At 41.5% G+C, this 17,090-nt stretch overlaps 1 protein-coding gene across 2 annotated transcripts in view; it reads left to right on the top strand.

Annotated features, from left to right (window-relative positions):
- ism1 (isthmin 1) overlaps positions 1-15,405 on the top strand; it is an 88,880-nt gene extending 73,475 nt beyond the window's left edge. For both annotated transcript variants that reach the window (XM_063055096.1, XM_063055095.1), the window contains 2 exons: positions 11,422-11,511; positions 14,345-15,405. In XM_063055096.1, the coding sequence (XP_062911166.1) occupies positions 11,422-11,511; positions 14,345-14,862 (608 nt within the window). In that variant the 3' untranslated portion in view covers positions 14,863-15,405. The remainder of the gene's footprint in view (positions 1-11,421; positions 11,512-14,344) is intronic.
- The last annotated feature ends 1,685 nt before the right edge of the window (positions 15,406-17,090 follow it).

The following is a 17,090-nucleotide window of genomic DNA, read 5'->3' as shown; positions in this document are numbered from 1 at the left end:
TTCTTGTTTAGCCGTCACCTGAATGGGCATTTTCCAACTAGATCTTGCTGTTATTTTGGTTTCTTCATTTTACATGGATTCACCTAGGGTAAAGTAAGCAACGTGTGCAATATAGAAAGGAGGAAGCTTCTTGATGTGCTGTTCTCCATGATCCAGGTCACCAAGAAGCTTGCCCACCAATTTGCCTGCAATTGGAGGGGTGCATACTTAACTTTATAAAGAAATTGCATACTTATAGCTCCATATAGTTGCACTCTTTATCTTTATGAGATTGATGTTATGGAGGGGATGAGAATTTGAGTCCCTATTGCTCAATCTCTCTCACTGCTCCCCCATTATGTTATTATTTTGTTGTTGTGTAGGCACACACTGCAAGATTCTACAAATAGCAGTTAAGTATAAGAAGTGCAAGTGACTATTGGACAGGACATGGGATAACTCCTCTGCTCTTCCTCAGCTGGTACATTTGCATCACTAATGTCCATTTGAGAAGCCAGACTAGGGCTAAAATTTGTTACAAATCAATCAAATATTTCAGGGAAAAAAAAGTTGCAGTGCTGTTGGAAATTAGTTTAATGTGCAGTAGTTATTTCTGAGTCCTTTAGCACCCACTGGGGAAATTTGTATGCTCATTTCTCATCAAGGCTTTCACTCCCATGCACTTTTTTCCTGCAGCATAACACACTCCCAGACTACATCAACAGTAATGTAACACCCAAAGTTTACACTCGACTGAAAAATGACAGTTTACTTACAGAACATACAGGTTTCACTAAGTGCATTTTCTCTGAAACTCTGCTATTTAAAAACAATACATTCTTCTGAGATCTCTTACAACCTCAGGTAGAGTCGTCACAGAAATACGTAGCACAGAAAGAGGTCATTCAGCCCACTTGCCCTACTGACTATGATGCCTGTCCACACAAATCCCATTTTCCCACAATGGGCCTATATCTCTCTTCTATTTTCCTATCTAAGCACCTGTCCAAATATCTCTTTAATGTTGTAATTTTATCTGCTTTCACTACCTCCTTTGGCAGCTTGTCCCAGATATTTAATACCCTCTGTGTAGAAAAGCATTCCCCTCAGCTATCCTTTAATCCTCCGCATTCTCACCTTAAATCTGTGCCCTTGAGTTCTAGAATTTCTTGTGCTGGAATAAATATTCTGTCTATCCTATGCATAATTTTATTAATATACATAGGGTCGCCTCTCAGCCTCCTATGCTCTAGAGAGAGTAAGCAATCTCTCTGTTATAACCACAGCCCTCCGTTCCAGGCAACATTCTCTCTAATGCGACCATATCCCTACTGTTGTGTGGAATGGGCATCAAAGGAGGCTACACATGGTTGTAGACTCAGCCAGCTCCTCAACACTCCCCAACTTCAAGGACACATTCATGAGGCGGTGCCTCAAGAAGGCGGCGGCTATCGTTAAGGAACCTCGCCATCCGGGGCAAGCGCTCTCTCATTAGGAGGTACAGGAACCTGAAGATCCACGTTTAACACTTGAAGAGCAGCTTCTCCTTTTCTGCTTCCAGATTTCTGAATGGTCCATGAACACTACCTCACTATTCCTCTTGTGCAGTACTCATTTATCTTTGTGACGTAGTAATTTTTTTTTGTTTTGCACTGTACTACTGCCATAAAATAACAGGTTTCAAAGCATGTGTCAGTGATAACAAATCTGATTCTGATGAGAGTTGTATAGAATACTTCAAGTGTAAGGTACAGTCAACGCTGTGTGCGGCTGTAACAGGACGTGCCTGCTTTCATGTTCAATGTGTCTGCTGTCAAGGCAGGCATATGAAATTACTTTCTTGCTACCCTATCCACTCATCGATCTGTGTCACCTCTTTCAGTTAACTATGGATTTACACCCAGTGTTTCTCTGTACATCAGTGACCCTGCTATTTATTTGCAGTGCCCAGTCTAAATTTGATCACCCAAAATGCATTATTTGACACAAATCTGGATTGAATTTCATCTACCACTGCTGCACCCAGTTTATCAGCTGATCTGTCAGTGTATTCACAGATATCTTCAACCTCTCACTCCAGCAGTGTGTGGTACCCACCTGCTTCAAGCAGGTTTCCATCATACCAGTGCTTTAGTACAGCATGGTAATCTGCCTCAATGACTATTGCCCAGTTGCACTTACATCCACAGTGATGAAGTGCTTTGAGAGGCTGGTTATTATCAACTCCTGTTTCATTGGTGACTTGTAACCACTCCAATTTGCCTACTGAAGCAACCCTCATTGACACTTCACACAACCCTGGAACATCTGGACAGCAAAGATGTCAGGCTGCCCTTTATCGATTACAGCACAGCATTTAATACAATCATCCCCTCAAAACACATCAGTAAATTCCAAGAGCTGGGCCTCAATGCTCCCTTGTGCAATTGAATCCTGGATTTCCTCACTTGTAGACCTCAGTCAGTTTGGAGAGGCAAAGATATCTCCTCCACAATCTCCATCAGTGCAGGAGGACCACAGGGATGTGTAATTAGCCTCCTGCTCTACTTTTCGACACTTACGATTGTGTGTCTAAGTACTGCTCCAACACCATGTACAAGTTTGCTGATGACACCACTGTTGTGGGCTGTAGCAAAGGTGGCAATGAATCAGCATACAGGAGAGAGACTGAAAATCTGGCTGAGTGGTGTAATAACAACAACCTCTCGCTCAACGTCAATAAGACCAAAGAACTGATTGTAGACTTTAGGAGAGGGAAACCAGAAGTCCTTGAGCCAGTACTCATCAGGGGATTAGAGGTGGAGAGGGTCAGTAACTTTAAATTTCCAGGTGTCACTATCTCAGCGGACCTGTCCGGGACCCATCATATAAATGTAATTGCAAAGAAAGCACGGCTCTGCCTTTACGTCTTCAGGAGTCTGTGAAGATTCGGCATCTCATCAAAACCCTTGGCGAACTTCTATAGATGTGAGGTGGAAAGTGTGCTGACTGGCTGCATTATGGTCTGGTATGGGAACACCAATGACTCTGAGCAGAAAATCCTACAAGAGGTAGTGGATTTGGCCCAGTACACCAGAGGTAAAACCCTCTCAATCATTGAGCACAACTACATGAAACATTGCAGTAGTAAAGCAACATCCATCATCAAAGATCCTCACCACCCAGGCCATGCTCTTTTCTCGCTGCCACCATCTGGTAGAAGGTACAATTTCCTCAGGACTCTTACCACCAGGTACAAGAACAGTTACTACCCCACAGCCATCAGTCTCTTGAACAAAAGGGATAACTGCACTCATTCCACTTCTAGTGTTCCCACAACTGACAGCTTCACTTTAAGGATTCTTGTTAATTCATGCTGGTTATTTATTGCTATTCATTTATATTTGCATTTTCACAGTTTGTTGTCCATTGATCCAGTTTACAGTTTCTGTTCTATAGATTTGCTAAGTATGCCCGCAGAAAAAGAATCTTAGGGTTGTATGTGGTGACATGTATGTACTCTGATCATAAATTTTACTTTGGACTTTGATCTGTGTCCCACCTTGTCTTTAGGCACCCTGCTTTGTTATCTGTACCTCCACCAATTTAATGTGCCATGTGCAGACTTCCTAATCATACACTTTATACTCTCATCCAATATGCAACAGAGGTTCCAGCACTTGTTACAGATTTTCTGTCAGAAAAATCATGCATCCCCTAAAAATTACTTTATTTCTCCCCGTTCCCAACCAATTTTAGAATCAATTTGTTAAAGCACCTCCGATCTCTTGTGCCTTCACCTTCTGTACCTGTCATAACTCTAGATCTCAAGCTCACTCCAGGCAGCTGCTGCTAATTTCTGACTTCTTTGCAGAGCCAAGAAAGCAACGTGGATCAATCTGAGGTCTCTGCTTAAAGTCTTAATTGACAGACAGTACTTCCAACAGTGTTGTGCTTGGCTAGATTATATCTTCAGTGGGATCTGAACCCATAACCTTCTGATTCCATGATGACAGTACTACCCTACCACCATGCCAAATCTGATATCTACCATCTGTAAAGTTTCTGTATAAACAGCTTTTTGAACAGATTCAAGAACTGGTATTGATCTTTGAGAAGCAACGTCATAGCATTGATAGATTCCCTATTGCGGAGTTGCTTTCTAAAGAGCCCCACTGAGCTGATCCCTGAAGAAAAGTATAAAGGACTTTTGCAACAAGGAGCTTGGAAAAAGCCTAATCTTTCTGATACTCAAACCAGTGAGCCAAAGCAATGAATGAGTGGATAACTTCCCTCTATTTTAACTGTATTTTTTTTAATGGTTGAAGGAATGATGTTTCATTTTGAACAACCACATGATTAATTGTCCATTTCCATAAACAGGAAATTTAACATTTCCATTTACCTGATAGGCTCCACCTTCCTTCCCAGGTGGATGCAGGAAGTTGAACAGTATTTTTCATCACGGATAAAGAAGTTTTCCTCAATTTTCTGGGTAATTTTCATCCTTCAACTAAAATATACAGAGAAGAAATCATTTATTTAACAGCATACCATGATCCCACTGGCAGTAAAATGACTGTTGCGTTTCTAATATCATAATAATGACTACCTTTGGGAAGTTTATTGGCTGTAGAGAATTTTGGGGAGTTTTAGTTTTATGATTACTTACTTTTTCCTTGTTGAGAAAAAAAAGTCAAAAGGCAGTCTTAATTAAGATGCAAAGGGAAAAATCTTTCACTGAGATTTGGAACCTTCTGATTCTCTCTGCACATTAATTATTTGTTCTCCAGTTCTAAAACTCTATAAGAGATCTTCTTTATAAATCATAGAGAAAGTAGGAAACATGGATTTGGACTATTCAGCCCATCAAATTTACACTAGCCATTAAGCATCCAATATGCTATTCCCATATTTTTCTCCCCACATTTCCATCAGCTTTCCTCTGAGTCTACTACTCACCTACACACCAAGAGCAATTGACAATGGCTATTTTAACCTGCCATGCTGCATGTCTTTGGGATGTGGGAGGAAACTAGAGCACCCTGAAGAAATTCACACAGTTACGCTCTGCACAAACTCCACATAGTCTAGCTAAGTCAGGACTGAACCTGGTTGCTGGAGCCACAAGTGGAGTCACTCTGGAGCTATTTGAATAGTCGCGGCTGTTACTCAGTGAAGTATCGAAAAAGTGTAGCCATGGTGAAAATGTCAAGGAATCGTAGAGTAGTTCAGCACAGAAGGAGGCCCTTCAGCCCATCACATCTTTGTTGACCTTTTTACCCATCCACACTAATCCCTTTTGGCCACATAAGGACCATATCCTCCCATGCCTTGCCTATTTAAGCGTCTGTTTGAGTGCCTGTTAAACATAATGATTTTGTCTGATTTGACTACCTCCTCCGGCAGTGTGCTCTCTTGTAGATACCCCTGCCATGGGAGAAAGATTTTGGCCATCTACCTCATCTATGTCTCTGCTAATCTTCTTTCACCTCACAGTTGCTGTTCAGACAGATAAGATCCTTCAGCAGGTTGTTTGTTGTTCCAGATTCCAGCATCTGTAGTCTTGTCTTTCCTTCTTGATGCACAGTGCAGCTTCACAAATAGCAATGGCCACGTTACCTCTTCTTTCAGTGGCATTAGTAGAAGAATAAATATTTGGCTTAGGACACATAGGATGGAAAACAAATAAAACTGCAGATGCTGGAATCTGAAACAAAAACACAAAAATGCTGGGAAAACTCAGCCAGTCAAGCAGCATCTGCGGAGGGAGAAACCAGTTAACACTTTGGGTCAGGGACCTTCCATAGAATGGTAGGAAAAGTGGAGGGGTGACTTGAAACATTAACTGGTTTATCTTTCTACAAAAGCTGCTTGATTGGCTAGTACTTCTGGTTTTGGTACAACAGGATCTTTTATGTTGGGATCCTATAGGGAATGCCAAGTTAGAGTTCGGTGCTCAGGCCTCTGGTGCAGGACCAGAACACACAGCTTTCTTACTCAGATCCAAGAGTGCAATACAATAAGGTATTTGCTTGAGTGTTTCCTGGATCAGCTCATTTTCATATTCATTAGAAAAAAATGCCAAGTGTAAATCCCATGCAAAATGGGCATAATTGCAGGAAAATTCTGTACAGCCTTTAATGGATAGTTCTGGGCACCTTCTACTAGGAAATGCAAAATCATAAAAAATAAGGGCAGATGCATATCGTGAGATGTTATGTCACTGACGTTTGTTTTACACTCTGCTGCAGAGTGATCCCATTTTATGTTAAAACTGAATTCTAACCCAAGCTTCTTATAATTCAATGTGACCATTGGAGCATCACTGATACAAACCAGTGGTATAGTGCCTTTGTAATTTAGATTTTCTGAAGAAATGCAGAAAGTGACCTTGTCAATACCCATTTTTTTTTAAATCATGGGTGTGAATCTTGGAGTTAGATGGAAATCATACAACCTTAAAACATTAGAGCAGAAATTATCTAGCATTATTGTGTCTTTTAGGAAATCTGATGTAACTGGTAATCAAAAAAAGCCAAAGGAGATGTAAATGGTGCCTAGAGGTGTCAATGGTGCCAGCAATGATTTTGTGGTAGATGTAAACAATGGCATGGGATAGATCCAAAGTGAAAAGTAATCCTTTCCACTCTTAAGAGTTGGACTATGGACTCTACTTCAGCACTTTTGTCACTCCCTCCTCCTTCATCTGCTTATCATCCCCTTCACCTGGATCCACCTGCAAGCTCTTGTTCCATCCCTTCCCTGCTTATCACCTCCTTCATCTGCTTATTACCCCCTTCACCTGGAGCCACCTGCTAGCTCTTGTTCCATCCCTTCCCTGCATAGTTTTTATACCGGTTATCTCTCCTCTGGCTTTCAATTGATGCGAAGGGTCTTGACCCAAAACGCCAAATATCTATTCCCCTCAGATGCTACCTGACCCTCTTAGTTCCTCCAGCGCGTGATGGTCCTTCTATATATGGGTAGCTGCCTTCTTCCCCTCTCAAGTGATAATCTCTTTCCTCATCGATCTTCTAAGGCTATTTCAAAGAATTAGGTGTGTATCAGCAGAAGACAGCATCCATCGCTAAGGACCCCTACCACCCAGGACATGATTTCTTCTCATTACTACCATCTGGGAGGAGGTATGGGAGCCTGCAAGACCCACACTCAGCTTTTCAAGAACAGTTTCTTCCCTTCCACCATCATATTTCAGAACGGACCATAAACTCACGAATATTACCTCACTATTTTGCTCCTTCCACTTCTTTAATACATTTTTTATTTTAATGTGTAGTAATTTTTAAAATGTATTGGCGTATAATGCTGCTGCAAAGCAACGAATCTCCACTGAGATCGTTAAGAGCACCAAATTTCTTGGTGTTCACCTGGTGGAGAATCTCACCTGGTCCCTCAACACCAGTTCCATTGCCAAGAAAGCCCAGCACCGTCTCTGCTTTCTGCGAAGGCTGAGAAAAGTCCATCTCCCACCCGCCATCTTCACCACATTCTACAGAGGATGTATCGAGACCATCCTGAGCAGTTGCATCACTGCCTGGCTCGGGAATTGCACCATCTCGGTTCGCAGGACCCTGCAGTGGATAGTGAGGTCAGCTGAGAAGATCATCGGGGTCTCTCTTCCCGCCATTAGAGACATTTACACCACACGCTGCGCCCGTAAAGCCGAGCATTATGAAGGACCCCACGCACCCCTCCTTCACCTGGAAGCATTCGGGCTCTCACGACCAGACTGTGCAACAGTTTCTTCCCCCAAGCCATCAGACTCCTCAATACCCAGAGCCTAGACTGACATCTACATCATTTGTTATTATATTGTAATTTGTCCTCTACTGTGCCTATTGTCTTGTTTATTATTTATTGTACTGCCCTGCACTGTTTTGTACACTTTATGTAGTCCTGTGCAGATCTGTAGTGTAGTGTAGTTTTTGTGTTGTTTCATGTAGTACTATGGTCCTGGAGGAACGTTGTTTTGTTTTTACAGTGTACTGTACCAGTGGTTTATGGTCGAAATGACAATAAAAAGTGACTTGGCTTGACCTGACTTGATAAAAAACCTGATTCTGATTCCCTCTGTAGTTCAGGAATGCTACTATAACCACTACAGGGATTTCCACCCCTCCACCACAACCACCATGGCACTGCAAGCACTGACATACATTTCTCCATGAAATGATTATTTCAGAAATATCTGGAGCAGTGACTCAAGGTCAGACTGGGATTAGGGAAGTGCAAGCCTATCATGTCTAGGTGAAATTTGCCATGGTAACTGACCACTGTAGCAATTAAATAAAGCATTCCTACAGTTCCCCACCCACCTTCTCCCCTCACTTGGTCTCACCTATCACTTGCCAGCCTTGTACTCTTTCCCCTTCCCCCAACTTCTTTGTCTGGTTTCAGTCCCCTTCCTTTCCAGTCCTGGTGAAGGGGCTCAGCCCAAAATGCCAACTGTTTTATTCCCTCCATAGATACTGACTGATCTGCTAAGTTCCTCCAACATTTTGTGTGTTGCTGTGGATTTCCAGCATCTACAGAATGCACCTGTTTAGGCAGAGGCACCTGTCCTGGGATGTCCTTGGACACATTGCAGCCAGTGCAGCTCTGCTGAAGTGTAGTCATTGTTGGAAGGAGGAAGTGCAGCAGCCAAAGGGCACTTGTGATTGGGATAATGAGCAGATAATCTCTTTGGTGATGCTGATTGATGGATTAATATTGGCCAGGAGACTGGAGTTCAGTGTTCATCATTCATCATTCATTAATTCATCAAACAAGGCACGATTACAAAGGCTTCCTGCTCATCTTAATAGCAGTCCCCTGGAGTCTTCTGTAGGTGCCTGATAATTCAGGCAGGACTGTGGTTTTGATATCCTGCCCTCAGTATCACATTTCGCTATCAACCCACATTCCTGTGCTTGGAGCAGGGTTGGAAACCACACCCGCCTAACATGGCACTGCCCACTGACCCACAGTTGACGCCAGTGGAGTGCAAATCATAGTGCTCAAATTTTTCCACGATCTCCAAAATAAACAAATTACTTCCATTGACAAGTCCTTCAAAATTAATGTTTGCTGCTGGTATTGCTAGAGGAAAATTATTACCATTGGCTTAGAGTAAACTGCTCTGCCGAAACGCTGTCAACACTGTTTGGGCACCTTGGCAAACTCTGGCATGCAGCCCATCAATCTCTGTCTTGAGAAATCATTGGAGAAAAATTACAGCCTGTAATACTCATGGTGTATCAATATAGCATGTCCGTATGCAAAATTCTTCCAATGGCTCAGAGCCTCATAACATTTACCCTTTATATTCCAGGTTGAAGAAAACATTAGCTCAGTGCTGCACATTATTTTCACATTTTAAAGTTTCAAAATGTTATTCCTGATGGAGAAAACTAAACCAAATCCATTTTTTTTTGTAGTTTCTATCATCAAACACACAGCACATGTCACACACCTCAGACCCAATAATTTAGCTCTAGTTCCTTCTTAAGGACTTTCTAACTAATTACTAAGTAACTTCTTTTGTACTCTCACCAATTAAGGTTTCTGCAATAGGTTCAAAGGGGAACTGTGGAGGCCAAGGCATTATTACAACTTTGAAAATATGCACCAGTTACTAATTTTCTTCTTATAGAACTGAAGAGTGACTTTAAGCTTTTCTTGGTCTGAATACAAAATTATAGATAGTTGATGCAATTTTTACATCTAACATTAGGCTCCCATTTTGAATGCAGCTGCTCTTGTAGTAGTTCCACTCCAGAGCCTTTAGCTCAGAAACCAGGGCTGACACTTGCAAATCTTGATTGCCACCTTAGGGTATGTGCACTGAGAGCGGTAAGCGTAAAGGAGTTGGGTGCTTACTGTTCTGGTTAACAACAAATGGTGCAATTGGGGTCATATTACAATCGAGGAACGTGTTTGTAGACCGGATATTGAACTTTTTACTGTTGGACTTCGGCCACATTCCACCGAGATTCAATACTGGGCGGCACGGGAGGTCATTCCTGCCTGTGGCCATCGAACTTGCAGCTCCTCCCATGGAGGGTCAGACACCCAGAGCCAATAGACTGGTCCTGGACTTATTTTCCATCTGGCATAGTTTGCATTTTGTTGTTTGATTGTTTGTGGTTTTTGTATTGCTATATTTATGCTCTATTCTTGGTTGGCGCAGCTGTAACGAAACCCAATTTCCCTCGGGATCAATAAAGTATATCTATCTATCTATCTAAAATGCCTCCACTCTACCATAGAGACAATTATTCATTATTAACTGTGGCTCAGAAGTCCATGGGCATAAGGCCTACTTCAGACACTTGAGCACAAAACCCATCCGGTAGAGCAAGGACCGTGTTCTCCCTCAGGTCCAGCCCAAAATTTATCTCTCAGGCAATACTGCTGGAACAGAGTGTCTGGCTGTTTATCTCACTGCTGATTGTATGAGCCTGCTGTGGTCCATTTGGCTGCTACAGTTTAACAGTGACTACACTTCAAACTTCCTTTATTGATTGTGTAAATAGTTGGGATGTCATGAAAGGCACTCCATATTAATGCAAATACTTTCTTCTTTCTGTCTAATGCAACTAATGAGAAAGTGAAGTCTTTCAGCAGGCACATTATAAAAATACATTTGGACTTTGTTCTGCCAGCATTAGCAAAAGGGAAACTGGTTAAAATCCAGCCATATTTAGACGGCACAACAGTGTGAATTGGAATCTATCAATTGATAAAATAATTCAAGATAGTTTAATCGACGCAGCTTTCTTCACAAGTCTAATCTTGAACTGTGCCTTCAGTGAATTGCACCAAAGCGTGTGGATAGAGGGTAGGTGGAAATGTTCCCGCATGTCCATTTCAAAAAAGTAGATTACTGCACTGTAATCAGACCTGCTAATTAGCAATTAGTTAGCAAACTGGCAAACCTCCAATGGATGCTGCTGATTAGCAACAAAGAGACATGAACATCCAAATTCTGTCCTGTTGAGGCACCAGTCATATTTTCCTGACCAATTCAGGCTTTAATGCACTCCCTCATGACAGCAGTGGGTAATTCTTACCAGGGTCAGAAGGTTGTGGGCCCAGATGCGTGCACGCACAAATTGAGGACGCCAGTTTTTGAGGATGGTCCTTCAGTTGAAGTGTAGACCTCCCAACAGATATAAAATATTCCAAGTCACTATCTGAAAAGCGGGATTTATCTTTGATGTTTAATGTTTGATGATCAATCACTATGGCCAAACTACCTGGACGTTTATCACATCGCTGCTTGTAGGAGCATGCCATATGTAATTTGGTTACTCTGTTTCTTGTAGTACAGTGACTGCACTTCAGAAGGACTTCGTTGGATCTTAATGTGCCAAGATAGATGCCATAGAAATACAAGTCTCCCTATTTTAAGTATTCCAATTTTTAAAAATCTTGTTTATTTTTCTGTCCCCTTTGAAGGAATTGAAGACACTTTCAAGACTGCTGCGACTGAAATGAGCCTAATGGCTGGAGGTGAAGACATAAACGCAACAGAATTGTTTGGAATAGGTAAGGTGATAGTTTTGCCCAAAATGAGGTATGAAAAATGTGTGCAACACACATCAAAGTTGCTGGTGAACACAGCAGGCCAGGCAGCATATTTATTGCATGGGTAAAATCATTGCAATGGAGGAAATGTGGTCACCCAAGCTGGGTATGAAAATATTAAATGCTAGTATTTTCTAAATGTTGAAAGATTGAAGTAGTGGACATCCAATGAGATTCAAGCATCATTGAAGGGTGCAGACAAATTTAAAAAGGTGAATAGAACAATGGCCCATGTATCTCAAGGACAGGATCACAGAGGAAGAGATTATGCCTAGGCTGTAGAAAGCCCTGGATGCACTATGCTTGGAATACAGAAGGCAGTTCAGGCACTGCACCTTAGGAAACATAGGCTCTCCTTGGTGAGAGCGCAGCATCATACTAGATAGCAAAAAGTTAATGACAACATATAACTACATAAACCTGAGTGGTGTTTGCTGGACTTGAAGGATAAGCAGTAATTTGATCAAATCTGTTTCAAGTAATTCAAACCTAAAGGGTCAGTAGAAAAGAATGATTTCCACTGATTATGGAATCTTGAACTAGGAAATGTTGTCTTTAAAATTAGCAATAAACCTTTGATATGTGAAGCTCAGAAACTCCTGCAGCACCATGTTTCATGTTTGATACTCTTTCCCATTGCCATTTTGTAAACTTCATTTCAAATTTGATAGATGCCTGTTAAGAATATACTGTAGATTAAGTGATAAAGGGTGGTTTATGAAGCTAATATACGTAACAGCTATGATCTCATCAAATGCATTACTGCTTTGAGAGGTAAATGGCTTTATATTCAAATTCCAAGAAGCGTGAAGCTGGTATGGCGGTGAGGCATGTAACCAACCTTAAATTATTGATATTTATCCAAGTGTTACTGAGAGTCTGATATTTTTAGCGATGTATTACCTTTGCACGTACAAAAACACAAGAAACTTTTCCTTTCTTCTTCAACACTGTATTGTTCTAATTTACCTAAAACAAAAACTGAGTCACAGAGATGTCAGATGTAAAATCACAACAGAATTGATACATGACGGTCATTTACCTCTTAAGCTGTGTTTCCCTTATTGCAAGAACTGGTTGTGTATAAGTGCTGTCTTTGTAAGGATTTAATTAACAGGATGGCATAATGATGAAGGCCTTTAGGTTCCAAATGTGGCACACCCCGGGTGATTCACAGCCGATGTCCCCATGGGTTGAGTCAGTGTTAAATGCCGTAAACTGATGCCACAGGCTTCTCCCTGTGGAAGACTTGAGAGAGAATAAGGAAAACAGCCCCACTGCAGCAATTTTTGAGGATTTCCAAACTCCTGATGGCAGAATGATATTGATTTTAAACTTGGAATGCAGGCGTACATGAATGTTTGCTCTTGAGAAAGCTGTGGTGGCTATTGAAATCCATATCATGAAGGTAATCCCACAGTGAATGAGTGAATGCCAGGTTTTGAGTCACTGGATTTAAATAAAAGACAATTACATTTTCAGACTTGGATATTAGTCTGCAGCTGGTGACACTCACAAAATGCCTGCTACCTTTGTCCTTCTCAGTATCAAGCTTTCCCTGCACCACTGAAGTCTACCTTACTGAGCTACCATTTTGGAGGTGTAGAGTGTAATCATGGTACATCAGTAGAACAGGGAAAGAACGTTTAGGACATTGGACAGGGTAGTGTGCAGGCAGGTTGCGTTGCCCTGGATGGTGTTTGAGTATTGTTTGAGTCTCTTCATCCAAGCAAGTGTTCCTTCATGGTTTTGATTTAGGCAACGTAGTTGAAGGAAAGTTGAGGGACCAAGACGCAAGTTATTTGCTGCCTGCCCTTGAACCCTCTGTACTTGTGCAGTTAGATTTCTGATTGGTAGTGACCACCCCCAGGATGTTGACGGTGGGTGATTACGCGGTGGTATTCCTGTTGAACGTCAAAAGATGAATGGAATTCACTGTGATCTGCAGAGGCTGCATTATTTCGCATCTTTCTGTGCTTTGCAAGAGAACGTTGCAGTTCACCGGCGTGATAAATGTTTCTGTGGTCTCCCATTTTAACTTCTTTATCGGTGGAATCAAATTAACAGGATATTTTGAAATAGCTGAGGCATTTCCTACACGCGAAGTTCAGAATCAAAGTAATAGAAGCTAGTTGGCTAGCTGTTTTTCTCTTTTTTGTTCGCGGAATGGTGGAATTCACTCCAACAAAATGCAGTAGATGTTACCTCAAGTGATCATTATATTGGCACAAATAACTGTTTTTTCCCCGCAAGGCAAAGATGCTGAATGATGTGAAGCCAAATAGGGTGGGTGGAGTTGGGTCACAGATTAGCAGTGATCTCATTGAATGGCAGAACTGACTCCTGTCTCTGATTCTATTACTAATTTCCAGCTTAATGATCAATTGTTCTGAAGTAAAATTAAATATAATTGAGGGCGGAAAGCTTAACGTACCAATGTTTGTAAAGTCTTTTTTTTTAATCCCCAGAGTAGTCATTCAGTGCAATTGCAAAAACTATCATGTCTGTGCATAACATAAGTCCTGATGCAGGATCTTTATTCTTTAAAACGTCGACTCTTCATTCCTTTCCATAGACGCTGCCTGGCCTGCAGCATTTTGTGTGTGTGTTACTAATAAAAATGGCTTGACTTGCAAACATTTCTGGGGAATATCATAGCTGTTCAGTAATGGGTTTTATGCAGGTCTTGAAATGGTTTTCTACAATGGTGAAATGCCCCTTTAAATTGAATGCTAACTTTATGATAATTTTCCTTATTTTCCTTTTTTTCCTTTACCAATCTCTACCCAATCAGATACGGACAGCTGCGAAAGATGGATGAACTGTAAAAGTGAATTCCTAAAGAAATATATGCATAAAGTTGTGAATGACCTTCCCAGCTGCCCTTGCTCCTATCCAACTGAGATTGCCTATAGCACGACTGATATCTACGATCGAGCCAAACGCAAGGACTTTCGCTGGAAAGATGCAAGTGGTCCGAAGGAGCGCCTGGAAATCTACAAGCCAACCGCGCGTTACTGCATTCGCTCTATGCTCTCCCTAGAAAGCACGACGCTGGCTGCCCAGCACTGTTGCTATGATGAGAACTTGCAGCTCATCACACGGGGTAAAGGCGGGGGGACTCCAAACCTCATTAGCACCGAGTTCTCAGCGGAGCTGCATTATAAAGTGGATATCCTTCCGTGGATCATTTGCAAAGGGGACTGGAGCAGGTACAATGAGGTCAGACCTCCAAATAATGGTCTAAAATGTACAGATAACCCCTCAGATGAAGTATACAAAAGACAGTTTCAGGAAGCCAGGGAGTATTAAGAGCAGGTTCTCTCCTGGGCGCGGATTAGTAGACTGAATACTTTCTGGAGAAGTTATTTTGTTTCCGTTTGAGGACAGACATCCAGTTCGCTGGATATGCGCACCCAAGGCATAAAAATACCACACAACAGAGTTCAGTCACTTGGCACCTTGTCGATACTTTCCTTTTGACTGCTCCAAACTTCTGAGGACCGTTCCTTTGGCAGCGCTAGGCTCGCAGTTCAAAGGGAAAGCTTGTGCCCTTTTTTTTTGAATCCAGGCAATCAAAGGGAGGCACATTTGTTTAATTCTGTTGGAGGGACTGGTGGGGGTGGGGAGTTGTTGGTGGAGACAGCTCACAGCATTCAAAGCATTCTCGGGATTGGAGTCATTTTCAGTGAATCGAACTATAAACAAAGGAAGTGGCACTTTTATAGTTTCGACCTCCCCCCGCCCAGTCGTTCTTCATCTGTTCTCTAAATCCCTCTAATTTGTTTATAAAATTTAGCTTGTGTTAAATACAGAAAAAAAGATGCAGAAGATCTCGCTTTGTAAAATTGTCTTAGAGGATTTTCTTATTGAAACCTATTTTAAACAATGTTCTTCAGATTTTTAAAGTCTGCATTATTTTTGTACAGTATTTATTGAGCCGCAGAGACACGCACACTCTCTATCTCACACACACACAGCGCTTCATGTGGTTTGCTTATTTTAGATACCATTTGGACCATGTGCCAGCAAAGAAGAGAGTATTCATTAATCTTTATGAAAAGCAAATCTTCAAATAAATCGTGTCTGAAATGTTCACGCACAACCTGGAGGTTTTCCTTCCTCCAGCACACCTCGACTTCCTATCCACTATTTCATGCGTGTGAAATGTTTCAACCTGCGTCTTTTATCAGTGCCTCACTACCAGAGACTCGTTCCCACAAGCGTTTGATCAGTGACTGCCTGCGGGGACCAGCTGTTGACCCTTCGAAGCAAAAATACACAGATCAGCTTCAGATTGTCAGGCATTCCAGCGCCGTCTAACCTGGCTGTCATTTGCACCATTTGAGTCTATTTTTAAAGTTTTCCTCCGAAGCCACTGTTGGACTTCTCATTTTGAGGTGAGACAGCGGCACATGATAAATTTCCGTTTCTTTCCTCCCTGTTTTGTTTAAAGCACAGCAGCCCGTGATGCGTTCAGTAGTAAATGCCACTCCCACTATTACCCCAGCTAAGATTACATTTTCCTACGGGATGAAGGCAGTTGATATTTATCTAATTGTCCAGTCTACCCAGGAAATCCCGAAGATCAAAGGAAGGTGCATTTATTTACCACTGTGTCAAGTTAAAAACGGTGCTGTGGTAGACATATGATCTGCCCAAGCCTGACTCCTTCCTGAATGACGTTCCCTGACTTAGTATCTGAGCTCTTCCAACAATCCATTCTCACTGATAAAATGGACTTCCTTCAATGCAATGCAGACATTCCGTTATGAAACCCACTGCCAGTTCAATTGACAAAAATATGTATTCATTTAAAACAAATTTAATATGTTTAATGATTTGAGGATTTAAATAAAACGATTTATAAACGTGCAAAAATAGGATGGCAGTGGATATAATGAATGTAACTCTAAAAGTTGGTAAGAATTTTGCTATGGAAGCTTTGAACCAGATGAATTAAATTTATACTGTGATTTTCAATAAGAGGTTCCTGATCTCAGGCACTGGAAATACCACTCAATTAATTATTTCAACAGAAGGTAGAGAGGTAAGAGGCACCAACAGGTCTCAACAACTGTGGGCTTTGGTAGAGGTGAGATTAAACAGATAGAACAGATCAGAACATCTTCACCATCCTCTCTGCTGGTAAGTCTGCTCATAAGGAACTGCCAGGCAAGCCCAGGACTGGGTTTAAATATAACCTGAATATGCTCTAAAATGTTCCCATTTGCCATAAATTATAGGATCAAAGAAGCTTAGGGCAGAGAAGGAGGCCATTTGGCCCACCTTGACTCTGCTAGTTGCTGAATGACCAGTGTTATTTGGCCTCCATTCCCATTGTTTGTATTTACCTGGTTTGTACCTTGCCTTCAATAATGTTATGAACTCTTTTAACTTATGGCATCAGCTTTTACCCCCATTTTATTTAAGTCACAGTCCAAAAGAATTTCACTTCATTTTCCCAGTAGTTATTTTGCTGCTGAATTTAAATTCATGATTTTTGATTTTTGAATGGATAGTTTTCTAAATGTTCCATC

Source organism: Mobula hypostoma, chromosome 8 (assembly GCF_963921235.1).
Source record: "Mobula hypostoma chromosome 8, sMobHyp1.1, whole genome shotgun sequence".
NCBI lineage: Eukaryota > Metazoa > Chordata > Chondrichthyes > Myliobatiformes > Myliobatidae > Mobula > Mobula hypostoma.
Note: the sequence above shows the minus strand (reverse complement) of the source record. Positions and strands in the feature narration are given on the sequence as shown.